The 20,739-nt window shown below is 37.9% G+C and overlaps 1 protein-coding gene and 1 long non-coding RNA gene across 7 annotated transcripts in view; both read right to left on the bottom strand.

Annotated features, from left to right (window-relative positions):
• The window catches only part of LOC127429928 (interleukin-1 receptor accessory protein-like), a 34,934-nt gene that overhangs the window by 3,379 nt on the left and 10,816 nt on the right, over positions 1-20,739 (bottom strand). For 5 of the 6 annotated variants that reach the window (XM_051679298.1, XM_051679300.1, XM_051679299.1 and 2 more), the window contains 9 exons: positions 20,498-20,586; positions 14,106-14,388; positions 11,661-11,847; positions 11,265-11,430; positions 11,058-11,129; positions 4,926-5,058; positions 4,691-4,839; positions 4,450-4,593; positions 2,988-3,131 (listed from right to left, as the gene is read on the bottom strand). In XM_051679298.1, the coding sequence (XP_051535258.1) occupies positions 2,988-3,131; positions 4,450-4,593; positions 4,691-4,839; positions 4,926-5,058; positions 11,058-11,129; positions 11,265-11,430; positions 11,661-11,847; positions 14,106-14,388; positions 20,498-20,586 (1,367 nt within the window). The remainder of the gene's footprint in view (positions 1-2,987; positions 3,132-4,449; positions 4,594-4,690; positions 4,840-4,925; positions 5,059-11,057; positions 11,130-11,264; positions 11,431-11,660; positions 11,848-14,105; positions 14,389-20,497; positions 20,587-20,739) is intronic. The other variant, XM_051679303.1, reaches the window with a different exon arrangement.
• LOC127429946 (uncharacterized) lies at positions 16,800-18,259 on the bottom strand. The gene is made up of 3 exons (XR_007895380.1): positions 18,216-18,259; positions 17,545-17,586; positions 16,800-17,083 (listed from the first exon to the last, which is right to left on the bottom strand). It is a non-coding gene; the product is annotated as an uncharacterized LOC127429946 (long non-coding RNA).

The following is a 20,739-nucleotide window of genomic DNA, read 5'->3' as shown; positions in this document are numbered from 1 at the left end:
CTGTTTCCATTCAAATGGCCTTTTAACGATAAAAATGGTGTGCGTGATGACGTCATGCCTAAAAAACACTTTGTCGCATAAGTTTTGGTTTATCGCAAAAGAAATCTGCCCTTAAGCCGTTTCCATTCAGAAATGTGCGTTTATCGCTAATTCGCCTCCCAGATGTCCCTCATTTTTTAACTCCGAAGTTTTGGTAAAATGGGGAGAGTATTGAGACAATTCATTGAAATTAGCCAGCTAACTGTCATTTTAATTTCACAAATAAATGCAATCAGAAGAGGAGGAATTGCAATCAAAAAGGGAACTGTTGCCCTTCTGATAGGACTGTAATATTGGTCCTGATGCTGCGCCTATTGTAGGTTGCCATCGGTTCCAACCCGAATGTGAATCATCATGGCCCTGTTCAAGCTGGCAACTGCACCAAGTAGTGGGGGAATTTTCGGTCTCAGTATAAGGATCATACATCCATGTGTATATGCGGTGTGCACAGCTATTAAAGAAACATTGATGCGGTGTAATATCAGGGATTACATATGATACATTCCTGATATTCAATAGGCCATTTTGAACAATCATCTAAAGCATCGACATCACAACCGCATTATGTCCCGTATATTTGTCCCACAACTTTTAAAGACCAACTGAACTTGATTATCATCTAAAATTAATTTTAGCGTCATAATGCAATTGACATTTTCTGAAGAAGCTCAGCAAATGCGATCCGAGGTAAAGAGGATTAGATTTAAAATATTTAAAAGTTTTAAAATGTGCACAAGCTCGTTTTCTGAAAGTGAACTCGGCACTAGACAAATAGTTCTGATAGTTTATAGTCTTGAAGTGTAGAAAATGTAATTCAGCCGACTTTATTCGTCTACAGAACAGGGTACGGCTAATATAAGTTTGTGTAAAGAAAAGGCATATATAGGTCTAAAAATAAAAAAAAAATTTCGTATGATAATTTATTTTTTTAACTTAATGCTTTTTTCGTTTGGTAATTTATTTAATTTAATACAGGGAATTTTGCCAGCATTTTTCAAAAGTAAGCTAAACAATAATTGTATATAATTGGGCTATGTGTTAGTGTTCCAGAAAAGCACACTGAAGCTTTTCTCCTAGTATTGTGCATATAAGTTTAATTTAAAACATCTTTGTGCACAGAAATGATGTTTTTTGTATTGTGGGCTAATTCCATGACTGCCGTCTATTATTTTGAATGGTATGTTAAAGCAACTTTAATAAATAAACGGATGTCTACCGCGATTAAATTAATCGCAAAGAGTGGCCATTCATTTGTTCTCCGTGCACTTGTCAATGTGCATGTCTTGATACGAGATATTTGTGTTGGCACTCCTGGAAGTGTCATGTTTGCAGTGATCGGATCTTTATGCCGTTCAGATCAATCCATAATCACGTACAATAAATTGGCTTTCAAGGATGTATCCCGTCATCATGATTAACACAGGCTAACGATTGGGGTAAATTCTGTCATGTGACACTACATTTTTGCGTTAATGCCAATTTTCTCGACAAAGTGTCTCCAAACCAGTTTTTCGCAACATTTGAAGTATCGAAATAGAGTTTATGCGCTAGAGTTAAATGGAAAAATATTATGTCGACACTTGTGAAATTTTAGCGATAATTTGCGTTTCCGTCAGCTTTATTTTGAAGCGCTAAAACTTTTTTCGCAAAAAATCCTTGGATGGAAACGTAGTTACTGTGATCATTTACAGTGAATACGGGATTTCTAATGAAAAACTAGTGCTATTGTCCACTATAGAGGTCATTGCGTTCAGCAGTGTGCCGTTTCGTATTAAAATCGATAAATCGCTCAAATTTTCTAAATGGCATATCGGATGAAACTAGAGAATCTAATCTTTTGACTCAAACAGGTTTCAATGTAAAATCTTATCAGAGTTTCTTATCAGATGTAGTTTTGTTGGCGTTTCTCCCAAAGACAAACTCCGCTGTGATCAGCGCCATGTTGTTTTGTCACAAGACTCCGTATGTCGTTGTAAGTTTAACCTTTTACTCACAGCCCAGAGTGTTCTGAACTGAGATCAGTTGGTTTAAATTCATTTAAAATATGCATTGCGTAGAGTGAAACCAAAATACAACGTCCACACATGTATACGTGGGGTCGCACAACGTTGTATTTAATATTTATAATGATTTTCAATATTATATATTGAATATTCTATATTTTGGGCCTTTTTGAGCAAATATTTATATATGCGATTAATTGTGATTAATTCGATAAATTATTCGACATATCATGTAATTCATTCCATTAAAAAAATGTAATCCATTAACAGCTCTAGTTGAAATATTTCAACTTGTGTGACTAGACCATTTGCGACCGCCTGACCTTATGTGAAGTTTTCCGTTCAAAACTATTAGCGAAAAGAGAGTTTTTGTCCCAAACTTTATTTTTAAACACCTGCTGCTTCGGCAGATTGGACAGTTATGAAGGACGAAGTCAGAACTGATCATTAATGTTGCAAATATATTGCAAAAGCCTTTTGTAATAAATGTATGATTACATGTGTACATTTGTCATTTAATTCTGCACATACAAAACCTTCATATTTAAATCATATTTATGAATTCACACCCCTATTTCCTGAATTAGTATAATAACAATGATATTAATAATAAATTATACCATAATAATAATAATAACTATAATAAAAGTAATAATAATAATAATAGCAACAGTAATAAAAAATACTAAGTGACAAAGCTCACGACTGCCATTAGGGGGCGAAATGAGACCGTTGTATGCAAATGTCTGAGACACTGAAAAGGCGGCTTAAAATATGTTCTAGTAGAGCGTTTATTGTGCAATGATTTCTTCTACTTTTTTATCTAATCTATGTGAACATTTTACCAGCCCAAATGATTCAGACTGAAAATATGAAAATCAAATATAGCCCCTTATTGTAAAGGTTAATTTCTGACCCTGATGCAAACACATCTGCTGTACTCACTCCCTCCTGGGAGACTGTCCCGGTCGAATATACAGACAGAGTAACCGAACTCTGTCTCCAGAACTCGACGCAACGTGGACAGCACAAACTCTTCCTCTTCGCTGTTCCGGGCGTATGAGATGTACACGTCATACTTCTTATCATCTGCAGACAGACAGAGACATGGTTTTAACCTGATTTGGCCCAACAACACAGGGGAAGATTTTCTATCTTCATTTTTTATTTTATATTTTTAATCCCCTTTGTTTCCAATTTGGAATGCCCAATTCCCACTACTTAGTAGGTCCTCGTGGTGGCGCGGTTACTCACCTCAATCTGGGTGGCAGACGACAAGTCTCAGTTGCCTCCGCTTCTGAGACCGTCAGTCCGTGCATCTTATCACATGACTCATTGTGCATGACACCGCGGAGACTCACAGCATGTGGAGGCTCAGGCTACTCTCCACGATCCACGCACAACTTACCACACACCCCATTGAGCGTGAGAACCACTAATCGTGACCACGAGGAGGTTACCCCATGTGACTCTACCCTCCCTAGCAACCAGGCCAATCTGGTTGCTTAGGAGACCTGGCTGGAGTCACTCAGCATGCACTCTGTCTTAAATTTGGGTGTACGTTATGGCTTCCGAAGACTTGGAATATTCTACTTCTAGGAAGTTTTTAAGGTGCTTTGTCATTTTTGAAGCTTCACGCCTGGAATAAAATACATTTAGCTACAGTTCTCATTATTTGTTCCACAGGAAAACAGTATCAGGAATAAAATGAGGTTGAGTAGCAGAGATCAGTCATTAATTATCAATAAAACAAAGCTATATAAACTACTGCACTGAAGTTCAAAATTTTGTGTTCTTAAAGGTACAGTTCACCCCAAAATTTTCCTCACCCTCATGTTGTTTCAAACACATGTGACTTTCTTTCTTCTGTGGAACACAAAAGGAGAAGTTAGACAGAATGACTCAATGCCTCAGTCACCATTCACTTTTATCTTTCTCCATACAATGAAAGTGAATGGTGACTGAGGCTGTCATTCTGTCTAACATCTCCTTTTGTGTTCCACAGAAGAAAGAAAGTCACATGTGTTTGAAACAACATGAGGCTGAGTAAATGATAGCAGAATTTTCATTTTTGTGTGAACTATCCCTTTAGACCAATTTCAACATTTAATCACATGCAGGATGTGAATTACAGATATCTATAATTACATTTTCACTAGTTTAAATGATCATTCTTGGGGTCAGCAATGGAATTACTACCAGTTAAAAAAACAATTAATAATATCTGTAACTGCATTTTACAATGTGTGTATTTTTTTACGTGATATGATTTTATCCTGATATGACAAAATAGCATTTTAACTAGTACAAAAATAGAATTCTAGATATCTATGAATCATATCCTGCATGTGATTAAATGTCGAAAGGGCTTGTGATATTAAGTAAGTGTGTGTGTGTGTGTTTTCACCTGTGTATCTCTCATCTGAGCCGAACCAGGAGCGGTACAGCAGCAGAAGTTCAAGCCAGAACACGTGATAGACGGCAAACATCATCAACATGAGGGCGAGAGTCACACCTAACCCACAACCCAACTCTAGAGTAGGGACATACGCTGCACACACACACACACACACACAAAAGAGATTATACAAACACACATAGACACAAATGCTCTAGAAAACTAGAAAGAAACATGAATGTGTGTTTACGTTCTTGCTTGAGTACAGCTCTACTGGTGTTGAAGCCAAGACTGTTTCTGGCTGAGCAGTTGAACTCTCTCTGCAGGTCATCAGCTGAGAAATCCGTCACGTACAGGAATCTCTCTTTCTTCTGATCGCCATAATATTCAGACACAAGCCTGAAAACACAAGCAAACACACACAGTCAATAAAAGACATAAAGTGACAGCCAGAGAGAGTGAAAGATGTATAATGTGGTCTGTACGTGGCCTCCGGTGAGGTGAATCGTGGGTTGGCGAGTTGTTCGACCGTTTTGTTATCAATAGTCCACCATATCTCCTCGTTTTCCTCGTACAGATGAGGCAGATGCACTCGACAAGACAGTTCTGCCCTTCTACCTGAAACATCAACACAACAGAACACGGTCTAAGCATGTGTAACGGGAGCCAGCTGGTAGGTAGCTGTGCAATATATAAACCTCACTCCCCTGGCCTCAAGAAGCGCACTAGCGACTGACGCTAGGGGCTTTAGCCTCCTTGTTAGCGCACCCGCCTCCCATGCCGGAGATACCGGTTCGAGTCCCGTACGGAGTGGGAAGAACAGGAGTGTCACAGTGGTGCCGTGACCCAGATGGGAGTGAGGTTTAGGGGGGTGTGTGTAATGGGAGCCAGCTGGTAGGTAGCTGTGCAATACATAAACCTCACTCCCCTGGCCTCAAGTGGCGCACTAGCAACTGACACTAGGGGCTGTAGCCTTTAGCCCCCTTGTTAGTGTGCCTGCCTCCCATGCCGGAGACGCCGGTTCGAGTCCCGTACGGAGCGGGAAGAACAGGTGTGTCACAGTGGTGCCGTGACCCAGATGGGAGTGAGGTTTAGGGGGGTGAGTGTAATGGGAGCCAGATGGTAGGTAGCTGTGCAATACGTAAACCTCACTCCCCTGGCCTCAAGAGGCGCACTAGCGACTGACGCTAGGGGCTGTGGCCTTTAGCCTCCTTGTTAGTGTGCCCGCCTCCCATGCCAGAGACTCCGGTTCGAATCCTGCTCAGAATGGGTCGAATAGGACCGGTTACACATGCATATTGCAGAAACTAAGAATTGCAAGATTTTTATTAAAGTTTTCACCTCTAATCTGATTGGCTGACTTAATGCAGTTTCTGGGAGTCAGGGTTTTTATAAAATACAGCTTTAGTTCTCAGACTGCTACAATGAGCACTTCTAAGGTAGAAATTGAAGGGGTGGATTTTCGAAATCCTTTTATTTTTACAAGTTATACCTTATCTTTTATCATCCTCATTTATTGTTATTATATTAATCAATTTTCTATTTTTCTTTTACTATAAGGTGCAAGTAACATGCATGTAATCTGAGGGGTGACTGAGGGTCTGGCCCATGTCAGGAGTGCAGTAAAAGTGATTACTCATTTAGACCGGCTTCTGGAGAATATGCATTTACTATATCTTGTATTTGTTCTGTTATAAGATAATTAATCATCTATTCTATAACCATTTGCTACTATATTATACAAGCATTATTAATTGTATGAGATAGAGAGAGAGAGAGATTTTAGTTTCTTTAATGTGATATTATACTATATTTCGTTTGGCCTTGTGTATGTTTTCTGTGTTTTCTCCTGCTCTCTGTCCTAATGTTCAACAGATAATGATGGCCGACATTCCAGCAAGTTTTAGGAGGAGGCCTCTGTTCCGGAGGAGAACATAGCACCGATACATTGAATGTCTAGATAACTTACATCTCTGAATTATTTACGGTTATTGTGCCCTCTCAAATGTGACTTTGCCATAGTCGAAAACAACTTCCAAGGATTTGCTCTCCTTGGTACCCCTTTGACGTAAAGAAATAAGGAGTAGCCATAACTGATAGCTAACCTCTGATATCTGATCATAAGTTTGTTTCAACCAAGGATGGGACCTTGAAGTAGTTGACCTACCAGAATGATAGAAACTGTGGTACGATGTCACCCTTAATGTCATTGCATATGACTGTAATTGCATGGAATTTTGTTATGAAATTGAAATGTGTAAATCTCAAAATATTTTATGAGTGCAAGTAGGCAGTTCAAGGCCACAATATGCTGCAGTGTAGAGTGTAGACTTTATGCTGATAGTCATGATAAGAACATTTTTGTACATAATAATGAGAATTTTGGAGGGAAAATATGCTTAAACCTCAGAGACCCAAGAATAGAGATTGATGATTTATTTTCATTTTTCCTCCTTGATTGTTTTTTTTAGGAAGCAACTGATTATACAGTAAAAATCTGTATAACACTCCTATGGTCTTCATAAATTAGCCCTATTTTTGGTCCTCCCGGTCATTTTTGACCGGAAAGAGCAAAGGTGCTTTTTTTGTTTTTTTGATGATGACAATGATACCATTTCTTCTTCCCTAAAGTAATAACAATAAAAGTATGCACTTCTTTTAGGATTTTATGCTATTTTGATCTTATTTACAGTTTTACCATTAATTTGCATATGCAAATAAGCAAATTTATGAAACTTTAGTATAGTTAAAGCCTACACTAATATGATAATGTGACATAAATTGGAGGCAATTTGCTGCCATCTGGTGAACAAAATATAAATAACATGACTTCATGAAAATCATGTTGTGACAATAATAACCAGTAGATGGCTGCAGTGTTCTATGCAGCCACCTACTGTGTATTCTGATGGCTTGTTGTAACCTAATTTTATATTTTATCACAAATTATGTATTTGGATATATATTCAGACATTATAAAACTATTACTTGTCAAAGTTTCAAATTTTAACATTTATTCGAAGTGTCAGTTTGTGCAGTTAACAGAAATTAACTGCAAAATTGTGAAAATTCAATTAGAGTATAAAACAGAATAAAAACATATTTTGCAAACAACAATATTAACAATATTAACAACAATAAATGCATAAAAAGAACAAACAGTAAACAATAATAAACAGTAAGGACAGTAAAGAATGATGCTTCAGGTGGATTTTTTGCACACCATGCTGGTTTTAATATCTCTTGGGAGACAGTCACCTTTATTTCTGTGTGTGTGTGTGTGTGTGTGTGTGTGTGTGTGTGTGTGTGTGTGTGTGCGTGTGTGTGCGTTTGAGTGTGTGTGCATGTGTATGTTTGTTTGAGAGTGTGTGTGTGTGCGTGTGTGTATGTTTGAGTGCGTGTGTGTGTGTGTTTGTTTGAGTATGTGTGTGCGTGTGTGTGTGTATGTTTGAGTGTGTGTGTGTGTGTGTGTATGTTTGTTTGAGTATGTATGTGCACGTGTGTGTGTGTTTGTTTGAGTGTGTGTGTGTGTGTGTGTGCGTGTGTGTGTGTGTATGTTTGTTTGAGTGTGTGTGTATGTGTGTTTGAGTGCGTGTGTGTGTGTGTATGTTTGTTTGAGTATGTATGTGCGCGTGTATGTTTGGGTGTGTGTGTGTGTGTGTGCGTGTGTGTGTGTGTGTATGTTTGTTTGAGTGTGTGTGTATGTGTGTTTGAGTGTGTGTGTGGGGGGTGTGTGGGTGTGTGAGTGTGTGTATGTGTGTTTGAGTGTGTGTGTGTGTATGTGTGTGTGTGTGTGTGTGTGTGTGTGCGTGTGTGTGCGTTTGAGTGTGTGTGTGTGTATGTTTGAGTGTGTGTGTGTGTGTGTGTTTGTTTGAGTATGTGTGTGCGTGCGTGTGTGTGTGTGTTTGAGTGTGGGTGTGTGTGTGTGTGTATGTTTGTTTGAGTGTGTTTGTGTGTATGTGTGTTTGAGTGCGTGTGTGTGTGTGTGGGTGGGTGTGTGAGTATGTGTGTTTGAGTGTGTGTGTGGGGGGGTGTGGGTGTGTGAGTGTGTGTATGTGTGTATGAGTGTGTATGTGTGTGTATGTGTGTTTGAGTGTGTGTGTGTGTGTGTGTGTAGTGTGTGTGTGTGTGTGGTTTACAAAGAAATTTTTTTAGGTAATAAACTGGTAATCACAAGGGTATTATGCTATGAATGTGGTTTATGAGGACATTTCTAGTGTCCCCATAATTCAAATCGCTTAAATAACATACTAAATTGAAAATGTAAAAATGCAGAAAGTTTTTTGTGAGGGTTGGTTTCGGGGTAGGGTTAGGGTTAGGGGATAAAATCCATAGTTCATACAGTATAAAAATCATTATGTCTATGGCGAGTCCTCATAATGATAGCTAAACCAACGTGTGTGTGTGTGTGTGTTTGTGAGTTGGTGTGTATGTTTTGCACTCTAAATGTTTTATAGTCTCAGCCTTTAATTGCGGTGTGTTTTTCTGCATTGTGGCTGAGTTATTTATTGTATTTGACAGATAAACAAAAAATGGTCTGTATAATGGTCTTTCCCATTCATTTTCAATGGTTGGTCAATTTTGACCATGAAGACAAAAAGTGTCGCTTTTTTTTATGACCGCTTAGACTTATCAAATCATGCCCTTTTTTTTATGTTCAGATGGCAAGTGGAGGAAAAGTCACTAAGTCTTGTACCACTCAGATAAAGGAAACAATTTTTATAAAATCAGCAATGATCGAAGACCGGGGTTAAGCACATTTTTCTTTGGGGTGATTGTGTGTTATGGAATTTTTCCCACCAATACTTTTGTTGTGATAGAGTGTCAGCTACAGTTATCTGCAGGGGCTTAATTGGGCCAGATTGGTCCAGAACGGTGTTCTGGCACTTTTAATTCAAAAAACAAAAACAAAAAACGACTGGCGGCTTGCTTGTCAATCGATTCCATTTCTTGTATGCTCCGTTCCAGTTTTTGTTTTATCCACTGCACACATTCCGTCTCTTTTTCATCAAGTGTACTTGCTCAAAAAAACTTTCAAGTTCAGTTTGCAAACGATGGTCAAGGCGGCATATTCGAGAGCGGCACCGTAGAACAGGCACGCACCCCAGCATAGACGGCGGACATTATTAAGCATTATAATTTAATCAGGGCTGTCAATCAATTAACATTTTTAACTGAATTAATTGCATGATGTGCCAATTAATTAATCGAATAAATTGCAATTAATGACATGTCAATATTTACTGAAAAAAGGCCTCCAAATAAACATCATTTAGTGTATAATAATTAACATAATTATAAAAATTATACAGTATATATTAAATATTATAGTTCAGATCATTTAAATAGATCATATACTGTACATATATTGTGGCAGCAGACAAGTTAAAGGAATATTTTGTTAAGCTCAATAAACAGCGTTTGTGGCATAATGTTGATTACCACAAACATTTATTTAGACTCGTCCATAATTTTCTTTAAAAAAAAGCAGAAATTGATGTTACAGTGAGGCACTTACAATGGAAGTCAATGGGGCCAATTTTTGGAAGGTTTAAAGACAGAAATGTGAAGCTTATAATTTTATAAAAGAACTTACATTAATTCTTCTGTTAAAACGCATGTATTATATTAGCTTTACAGTTGTTAAAATTGTAATTTATACAGTCATTTTAGGGTTTGTTGACATTACATCATCATGGCAATGAATTATTGCCCTATTATTGCCCTACTTCCGTCTTAGCTATTTTTAATTGTTGGTCTAAGTACTCATTTGTCAGACAGACAGACGCTTTTGGAACATCTACTTTGGTTGTGACACGTTTCAGTAGTTTTAAGCATCTCTAGTCAGAAGAGCTATGTTTTTAGGATGATGTGTCAAGTTAAATGTAGTTTGAAAAACATGTCGAGAGATCCCAGCATTCTGTTGCGTTCGGTCGAGCTGTATTTAAGCACAAAAGGTCATCTGTCTGTGGAAGGCTGTGCTGCTCATTGGTTTGACGAGGCATTTTGTCTGTACAGCTGGTGCGCTGACTGCCCCCTACTGCAACAAGGTGGTATATCAAGCTTGAATTGGTCCGATGGTCAGAACATTCCTTATTGCGGAATTTACGTAAGGATCGGGGGCATGATGAATTGTGTAAAAAAAAAAAATATTTGCATTAGTAACCATACTTAATTAACGTCTTAAATCGACAGCCCTAAATTTAATATAATTTTTTTTATTACAAATTACATTATCAGCGTAACTAGCAGAATAACCACTTTTAGGGTTCCTCTACTTCCAAAATACCAATTTAACCCTTAGTTGTGTGTAGTTTGTCACTATTTCTAATTACAAAAATACATATTATTAATTGCTGTAAACAAACACTGCAATTCTGCTACACTGATGTCTCAGGGTCATATGAAAATAATGTCGCAATGCAAAATATCTTCAAATATTTTTCAAAAGTAGGCTTTCTAATGTTTCTAGTTTGACTTTGGGATGAAATATGATCTGGACATTACACTGTAAGATTCATCCAGCTACAAGAGACTACCCAGAAACCACAAGAACCATGGACAAATTTCACCAACAAGCATGTAAAAAAACCATGAAAGTACCCAGTCAAACTCACCTAGAGTGACGGAGTAGATCTGATCTTTAGCAGGATTCAAAATAAGGGGCTCTTTATTGCCAACATCAGGAGCTACAGGAGACATGGAGATAAAGAGATAAAGTGTGTTTATGATAATCCAAGCACTGTAAGTTGCTTTGGATATAATGAACAATTTTAAGAGAATAGAAAGATGACATGAGACGAGAAGAGGAGATGTCCCTTTACCAACAGCTGTGATGTTTAGTGTGCGTGTGAAATTGAACGTGTGTCCATTCATCTGATATGAAACCACACATGTGTAGACACCAGCGTAAGGACTCAACATTCTGTAGATCACGACATCATCACCTTTCAGCTCTCTGTCCATTGTAAACAAATTGGTATTGCACAACTACATAGAGAAGAAAATAAGAAAGAGAGAGGTGGATGAAAGGTAGACAACAAACACTAGCCACTTTCACATTTAAACCCCTATAAATTGCCATAAAATTGCTGGATTACATTTTTTAGGTGAAGTAACTGCACTTGTTATTCTCATAAGCAACTGTGTTGTGTTTCATACGTAAAGTCTGTGACGCCTTTTGCCAGAAAGTTAAATTCTGTCATGCGGAAGTTACTCACATGGTACCAGGTGACGGAGTGTGTGCTGTTGGGCAGTCTGATTCTGTGCAGGTCAGGACAGGTGAGGGTGCGTTCACTCTGGAACGGTATAGATATGTTCAGGTGCAATCGAGCTTTGATGTCACACTCTCCATCCCGATGAATGACCTCCAGCACCAGACCGATCTTCACACACGATGAAAAGTTGCTGCCTCCCACACACACACAAAACATTAGTATTTTATCTTCTGATTTATTCAGTCAAATTATTATATTAAGAGTCCAAATGCTAAAGGTGATGGATCCCTATTGTATTTGTACTGATTAGTCATCTTGTTATAATTATTATCATTTTTCTGCCCCTGAAGTGTCTGGGCAGCAAAAACTGTAAGTCCTAAAGACACCAAATTTGGCATGGATGTCCAAAATCCCCCCCACTACTAAGGTGCACACATACACCCCATCAGACCCTAGATGGCTCTATAACAGAGGCTATATAGCAGAGATGGGCCACTTCTATTTAAATGAATAGGAGAAATTGGAACACCCAACCAAGAAGCCCTAGCGCCCAACGGATGTAGAAAGTAAGTCCCGCCTTACTGGTAAAAGAGCCAAACACCTTTCAGATACAGACATCGCCTGTCAATCAACTCGCTAATGCACATGCGCATTAGCTATACAAGCCGGGAAAATTGTGTGTTTTAGTCTAATATGAGGTAAAGCAGCACAATTTATGATTCCAATATTATCACATTTTATTGCTGATGTGAAATATGTTCTTTGATCGTAATGTTGACCAACCGTATTTCAGATTTCGGTATTTTTCCACGCAAGTAGATGGGAGCTGCACTTGAATGACTGGAAATAGCCTCCCGAGAGCGTTCCAAAGATGACCGACAGTGGACTGACTTGCTAGAATGACTTTGGCTATAATAAGCACTTTTGCATTTCCACCAATATCTTCGCAACTGCATACAATCAGAATTCGACTTGATTCATCAAATCGTTCAGAATTGACAATGGCCCCATTGACTTCCATTGTAAGTGCCTCACTGTAACACATATTTTTGCTTTTTATTTTTTAAAGAAAAGTAGGGACGGGGGGCCTAGGTAGCTCAGCGAGTACTGACGCTGACTACCACCCCTGGAGTCGCGAGTTCGAATCCAGGGCATGCTGAGTGACTCCAGCCAGGTCTCCTAAGCAACCAAATTGGCCCAGTTGCTAGGGAGGGTAGAGTCACATGGGGTAACCTCCTCGTGGTCACGATTAGTGGTTCTCGCTCTCAATGGGGCGTTTGGTAAGTTGTGCGTGGATCGCGGAGAGTAGCATGAGCCTCCACATGCTGTGAGTCTCCACGGTGTCATGCACAACGAGTCACGTGATAAGATGCGTGGATTGACGGTCTCAGAAGCGGAGGCAACTGAGACTTGTCCTCTGCCACCCGGATTGAGGTAAGTAACTGCGCCACCACGTGGACCTTCTAAGAAGTGGGAATGGGGCATTCCAAAATTGGGAGAAAAAGGGGATACAAAATAAATAAATAAATAAAAAGAAAAGAAAAGCAGGAATGAGCTGAAATACATTTTTGTGATAATCAATATTATGCTACAAATCCTGCTGATTGAGCTGAACTTGTATTAAACCCGAAATATTCCTTTAAAAAGTAAATTTGGCCAAGGCCCAAATATCTTCCAAATGATTTGATGAATCAAAGTTCTTTAGCTAATTGTTTTTGTCATGAGGGTCTCTAAATGATGCCTGCAATCTTCTAGAATGGCCAAGGAGTTTGAAAAAAGAAGAGTCAAAATATCAGAAGGAAATTAAATCGGAGATATATGTAATGTAACTAGAGCACTTAGTAATGAAATTACTTTGCCCCTGGTAAATCTGTTCTTTCAAATTTGGTTATTTCGATCACTGTCGCCACTCTTTCAAACAGCTCGGACCCCGATAACTGTCGCTTGTGGCTATTTTTATAAATATAATTGTATTGTTTCTTTTTTTGTTTTTTACATGTGGTTAACTGTGATATTATTTAAAGGGATGGATTCAAAAATTAACATTCTATTTCTCCAGACATGCATGACTTTTATTCTTCCATGGAACACAAAAAGAGTCTCAGTACCCATTCACTTTCATTGTCATTCTGCCCAGCATCTCCTTTTGTGTTAAAAGGAAGAAAAGAAAGTCATATACGAACAACATTAGGGTGAGTAAATGATGACAGACTTTTTATTTTTGGGTGTACTATGCCTTTAATACCAAATATATTGTGATGCTGGAACACAACCAGAGCCCATTATGCTAAAAACGTTTAAGGTTATTGTATGCCTGTATGCTTGATTTTATGCACCAGTTAGTAATGGGTGTGAAATAAACAAATGCATTAATCAGAAAGGGGTGCCCACATAATTTTGTATATATTTACACATACAGTATATTTGAGTGCATGTACGTGTGCTTACCGGAGCATACAGGTGTACAGTCCAGCGTCCTGCTCTGTGGCCGGTTGGATCCTCAGATATTCTCTGTCCTTGTACAGTGTGTTCAGTTTGAAGTTGATGGGTTGCTCCAGCTCATGTGTGTGTGTGTGTCTGTACCACAACAGTGACAGACTGCTGTTCTGAGTCTGACTGTAACTGTAGAGCGTCGGATATGAGAAGAGAGGACAGTACAGCCACGCCACCTCTCCATCATACACATACACCGATTCTTTACTCCACACGCCCCAGTCATAACACTGCACATCTGAAACATTGCATACACACAGAATCATAATCATCATTATTTATGTCTATTTTTATCTAAGAAACAAATCTGAGATCAAAGTTGATTCTTTAATGAAACATCACTAAGGATGCCATTACATATGTCAAACTCAATTTAAATAAATTACCATCCCGAATCAGACTGACACTGCATGAAACTCACTCTGCAAACACACACACTGCATGTATATAGGGGAAATTGTCACATGGGGAAGTTGTCACAAAGGCGATATATCTCAGAAAAATCTCTTTCACTTGCCCCTTCAAAAATCCACTTGTCCCGGACAAGCAGACAAGCGTTAATGCCGAGCCCTGTAAAGGCAGATTTAAATGTGTTTAAGTCAGGTCAGGGCATGTTTATATTTTTGTATGCTACCTTTTCCATTTTTGTCGTTTCATAATTAATTTTGTGCCTCATAATTGTTTTACATTTTAAATTGTGCTGAAAGGCCTTTAAAAGTCTGTTTAATGCATGCATAGATTTAAAGAGCGACATTCCACCATTAGCCCCAATTGTAACATGAAACCTGCTTTATGACATTGTAGCAACTTGCCATATAGTGTGAGAATATGCCCTGCTATAGGGGAAAGTTGTCAAAAAAATCAACGTGTGTTCAATGAACTGTATCTTGTTTCCTGGGCAATATCAGTGAAAATGTTCAATGGATTTTTTTGTAACCAACACTTCAAGGTATGTGTCTCTGCAGAAATTGACTTCCAAAAATAAATACCACTCTGAAAACTATTCACTGGAGTAAAGTGTGTGTGACGAGGAGGAGGGCATGGCCGGGGCGTGATGGAGCACGGCCGGTGCTGAATCAGCTGATTAGCGGGAGAGCGATAAAAGGGTGGCCGGAGACGCTGGTTCGAGAGAGAGAAACGCACGTGGCTGCGTTGCATAGGTGTCTGTTTACTTTTGTTTTAAGTTGAGTTTCTCATTAAAACTTTATGTATACTGTTCAGCCAGTTCCCGCCTCCTCCTTGCCCATACTTTACCTGTTACAGTGTGTGATAACTAGCCCCCGGTCTTCCCTATATACGCATATTAGTGTGCTACACCTTTAAACCTAACCCTCACACAAACCTATTAATATCAATAGATTTAAAGCAAAACAGGAATCACGAAATTTGTAAGGATAAAATATATATATGTATATATATATATATATATATATATATATATATATATATATATATATATATATATATATATATAGACAAACCTGTATATATTTAAAGGAAAAAAAAAACACTTTTACACAAACACACGTTTATTTTTCAATCATGGTGGGGACTTTCCATTAACTTCTTTTGTTATATACTGAGATAATGATATTTTATATCCCCTAACTCTGAACCAAACCCTCAGAAACCTTTCAGCATTTTTACATTTTAATAAAGACATTATTTATTATGCTTATTAAGCCATTCTGCTTGTGGGGACCATTGGCTGCTCAACACAATGTCAGAGGGGGGATGTTTGGTCACATTCAATATACATTTCTGCATTTTGGCAGACGCTTTTGTAGACAATGTAGACAAAACCTGACACACACACACACACACACCCAGGCAGGTAATGCCTGCAACTCTCTATGGGACGGGCAGAAAGATTGGTGGGCTGGGCAGAGGTGGGGGTGTGAGGTTCAGCGGTGTATGTGTGTGTAATTTGTCTGTCACTTTCTGACTGGGAGGGGATTAGTCTTCCTATTAGTAGTGTCTTAGTACAAATGCGCACACACATTCATACCCGCGAAACATTATAAATGACCCCTTGTGGAACAATCCGTTTCCTGTCCCGCAGCGGGAAGCGTTTTTAATTAACCCGTTTCCAGAGGTACAACCAGCCCATAATCCCATGTCTGCACTTTACACACAAGTGAACATACACTCACGACCCACCCGCATTAATATATTATGACATATAACAGCTTATACAATGCTACATACTGTCCATGTTCACAATATAAAATACTCAAAGCACAACAAACATTTCCTCGTCTAAATAATACATAAACAATTATAAAACCTTGGTTATCTTCAGATCTAGTTTCGGAGGATAGATCAAGCCTCTCTTATAATTTGGACCTCATTTCAGAGGATTTGTAAAGTCTCAAGTATAATTTGGACCTCGTTTCGGAGGATTCATAAAACTTTGATTATTTTCTGATCTTGTTTCAGAGGAATCATAAAGCTTTTGTTATAATTTGGATCTCATTTCTGAGGATTTGTAAAGTCTCAGGTATAATTTGGACCTCATTTCAGAGTATTTGTAAAGTCTCATGTATAATTTGGACCTCATTTCAGAGGATTTGTAAAGTCTCAAGTATAATTTGGACCTCATTTTAGAGTATTTGTAAAGTCTCATGTATAATTTGGACCTCATTTCAGAGGATTTGTAAAGTCTCAAGTATAATTTGGACCTCATTTCAGAGGATTTGTAAAGTCTCAAGTATAATTTGGACCTCATTTCAGAGGATTTGTAAAGACTCAAGTATAATTTGGACCTCATTTCAGAGGATTTGTAAAGTCTCAGGTATAATTTGGACCTCATTTCAGAGGATTTGTAAAGTCTCAAGTATAATTTGGACCTCATTTCAGAGGATTTGTAAAGACTCAAGTATAATTTGGACCTCATTTCAGAGGATTTGTAAAGTCTCAGGTATAATTTGGACCTCATTTCAGAGGATTTGTAAAGTCTCAAGTATAATTTGGACCTCATTTTAGAGTATTTGTAAAGTCTCATGTATAATTTGGACCTCATTTCAGAGGATTTGTAAAGTCTCAAGTATAATTTGGACCTCATTTCAGAGGATTTGTAAAGACTCAAGTATAATTTGGACCTCATTTCAGAGGATTTGTAAAGACTCAAGTATGATTTGGACCTCATTTCAGAGGATTTGTAAAGACTCAAGTATAATTTGGACCTCATTTCAGAGGATTTGTAAAGTCTCATGTATAATTTGGACCTCATTTCAGAGGATTTGTAAAGACTCAAGTATAATTTGGACCTCGTTTCGGAGGATTCATAAAACTTTGATTATTTTCTGATCTTGTTTCAGAGGACTCGTAAAGCTTTTGTTATAATTTGGACCTCATTTCAGAGGATTTGTAAAGTCTCAGGTATAATTTGGACCTCATTTCAGAGGATTTGTAAAGTCTCAGGTATAATTTGGAGCTCGTTTCGGAGGATTCATAAAACTTTGATTATTTTCTGATCTCGTTTCAGAGGACTCGTAAAGCTTCTGTTATAATTTGGACCTCATTTCAGAGGATTTGTAAAGCCTCAAGTATAATTTGGATCTCATTTCTGAGGATTTGTAAAGTCTCAGGTATAATTTGGACCTCATTTCAGAGGATTTGTAAAGACTCAAGTATAATTTGGACCTCATTTCAGAGGATTTGTAAAGTCTCAGGTATAATTTGGACCTCAATTCAGAGGATTTGTAAAGTCTCAGGTATAATTTGGACCTCATTTCAGAGGATTTGTAAAGTCTCAGGTATAATTTGGACCTCATTTCTGAGGATTTGTAAAGTCTCAGGTATAATTTGGACCTCATTTCAGAGGATTTGTAAAGTCTCAGGTATAATTTGGACCTCATTTCTGAGGATTTGTAAAGTCTCAGGTATAATTTGGACCTCATTTCAGAGGATTTGTAAAGCCTCAAGTATAATTTGGACCTCATTTCAGAGGATTTGTAAAGCCTCAAGTATAATTTGGACCTCATTTCAGAGGATTTGTAAAGACTCAAGTATAATTTGGACCTCATTTCAGAGGATTTGTAAAGTCTCAGGTATAATTTGGACCTCATTTCAGAGGATTTGTAAAGTCTCAAGTATAATTTGGACCTCATTTCAGAGGATTTGTAAAGACTCAAGTATGATTTGGACCTCATTTCAGAGGATTTGTAAAGACTCAAGTATAATTTGGACCTCATTTCAGAGGATTTGTAAAGTCTCAAGTATAATTTGGACCTCATTTCAGAGGATTTGTAAAGTCTCAAGTATAATTTGGACCTCATTTCAGAGGATTTGTAAAGTCCCAAGTATAATTTGGACCTCATTTCAGAGGATTTGTAAAGACTCAAGTATGATTTGGACCTCATTTCAGAGGATTTGTAAAGACTCAAGTATAATTTGGACCTCGTTTCGGAGGATTCATAAAACTTTGATTATTTTCTGATCTTGTTTCAGAGGACTCGTAAAGCTTTTGTTATAATTTGGACCTCATTTCAGAGGATTTGTAAAGTCTCAGGTATAATTTGGACCTCATTTCAGAGGATTTGTAAAGTCTCAGGTATAATTTGGAGCTCGTTTCGGAGGATTCATAAAACTTTGATTATTTTCTGATCTCGTTTCAGAGGACTCGTAAAGCTTCTGTTATAATTTGGACCTCATTTCAGAGGATTTGTAAAGCCTCAAGTATAATTTGGATCTCATTTCTGAGGATTTGTAAAGTCTCAGGTATAATTTGGACCTCATTTCAGAGGATTTGTAAAGACTCAAGTATAATTTGGACCTCATTTCAGAGGATTTGTAAAGTCTCAGGTATAATTTGGACCTCATTTCTGAGGATTTGTAAAGTCTCAGGTATAATTTGGACCTCATTTCAGAGGATTTGTAAAGTCTCAGGTATAATTTGGACCTCATTTCTGAGGATTTGTAAAGTCTCAGGTATAATTTGGACCTCATTTCAGAGGATTTGTAAAGCCTCAAGTATAATTTGGACCTCATTTCAGAGGATTTGTAAAGCCTCAAGTATAATTTGGACCTCATTTCAGAGGATTTGTAAAGACTCAAGTATAATTTGGACCTCATTTCAGAGGATTTGTAAAGTCTCAGGTATAATTTGGACCTCATTTCAGAGGATTTGTAAAGTCTCAGGTATAATTTGGACCTCATTTCAGAGGATTTGTAAAGTCTCAGGTATAATTTTTATCTCATTTTGGAGGATTCATAAAACCTTGGTTATCTTAAGACTGCGTTTCCAAGGAATTGTAAAATCTTGGTTATCTTCGGAAATCTTTTGGAGGATTCATAAAGCCTTGGTTATCTTCAGACTTTGTTTCAGAGGATTGGTAAAACCTTGGTTATTTTTGGATCTCGTATCGGAGGATTCATAAAGCCTCAGTTATAATTTGGACCTCATTTCTGAGGATTTGTAAAGCCTCAGGTATAATTTGGACCTCATTTGGGAGGATTCATAAAGCCTTAGTTAAAATTTGGACCTCATTTTAGAGGATTTGAAAACTACAACACCTCACAAATATGGGAACATTACTCACAGTGAAGGATTTAATGTCCTACAGTGATCGTCTTGAAATGTATTGTTGTTGATGGCTGAAACAGCAGCGGTGAATAAATGGACTAAACTTAGAGCATTAAAGAGATGAAACGTCTTACAGAAGGTTTTACTGTGCTGACTGTTATTCACTGTTAAGCACAGCAAGCTATCATCATGCAAAAAAACGCTCTCCGAGAAGTTCTGACATTGTTTCTGAGAATTCATAAAACCTCAGTTATACTTTGGACCTCATTTTGGAGGATTCGTAAATCCTAGATTAAATTCAGACTTCGTTTTGTTGGATTCGTAAAAGGCTGATTATTTTCTGACCTCGTTTTAGAGGACTCTGAATGGGGCAGTGGAATTAAACTGGATTGCATGTGCTTAGTATATAAAACACAGGTTTTTACACTGAAATACTGCACTGAAAAGTGCCGCAACTGTTTAGTGTTTTTCCATCAAACTTATAAATCATCAACTCCTGATTCATTCACTTGGTTCTTCATTTATTTGCAAAATTCAGCACTCTTTTCTGTAGATTTGTAAATCCAGCACAGTAATTTAAGGCTATGAAGGAGATCCAAGCAGACCTCTAGAGACACTCCAAGCAGCTTGGTGGAAAGACATAATGTGAAGCTGCTGATTAGATCAATTATTAAAATGTGAGATTTGATTGATTAGTGAAAGTGTTGCAGGATGGCTACGCTCTCTGCGTCAGCGGGCGATAGAAGACTCATCCTTCACTAGCAAAATGACCTCCCACAGATTGACCAATCACAACAGCTTAATCAGACATAACTCTCACCTGATTGGAGGGTGGCCTGAGTTACAGATGCTGAAAAGCCGCCCATCCATAAAATGCAAAAATAGAGAAGTGTGAAGACCAACGGTATCCTGAAGAGAGAGAGAGAGAGAGAGAAAGAGAAAATCAGTCTTTGCTGGCACGTGCCTTCATTTCATCAGATGTTCATCTAGTTTATTATCAGACTCCATTTAACATTCTTGAAGGTGTTTTTACAACCTGACAGTTTTAAGAGCACCAGGGGC

Source organism: Myxocyprinus asiaticus, chromosome 39 (assembly GCF_019703515.2).
Source record: "Myxocyprinus asiaticus isolate MX2 ecotype Aquarium Trade chromosome 39, UBuf_Myxa_2, whole genome shotgun sequence".
Taxonomy (NCBI): domain Eukaryota; kingdom Metazoa; phylum Chordata; class Actinopteri; order Cypriniformes; family Catostomidae; genus Myxocyprinus; species Myxocyprinus asiaticus.
This window is presented reverse-complemented; position numbering and strand designations above follow the sequence as displayed.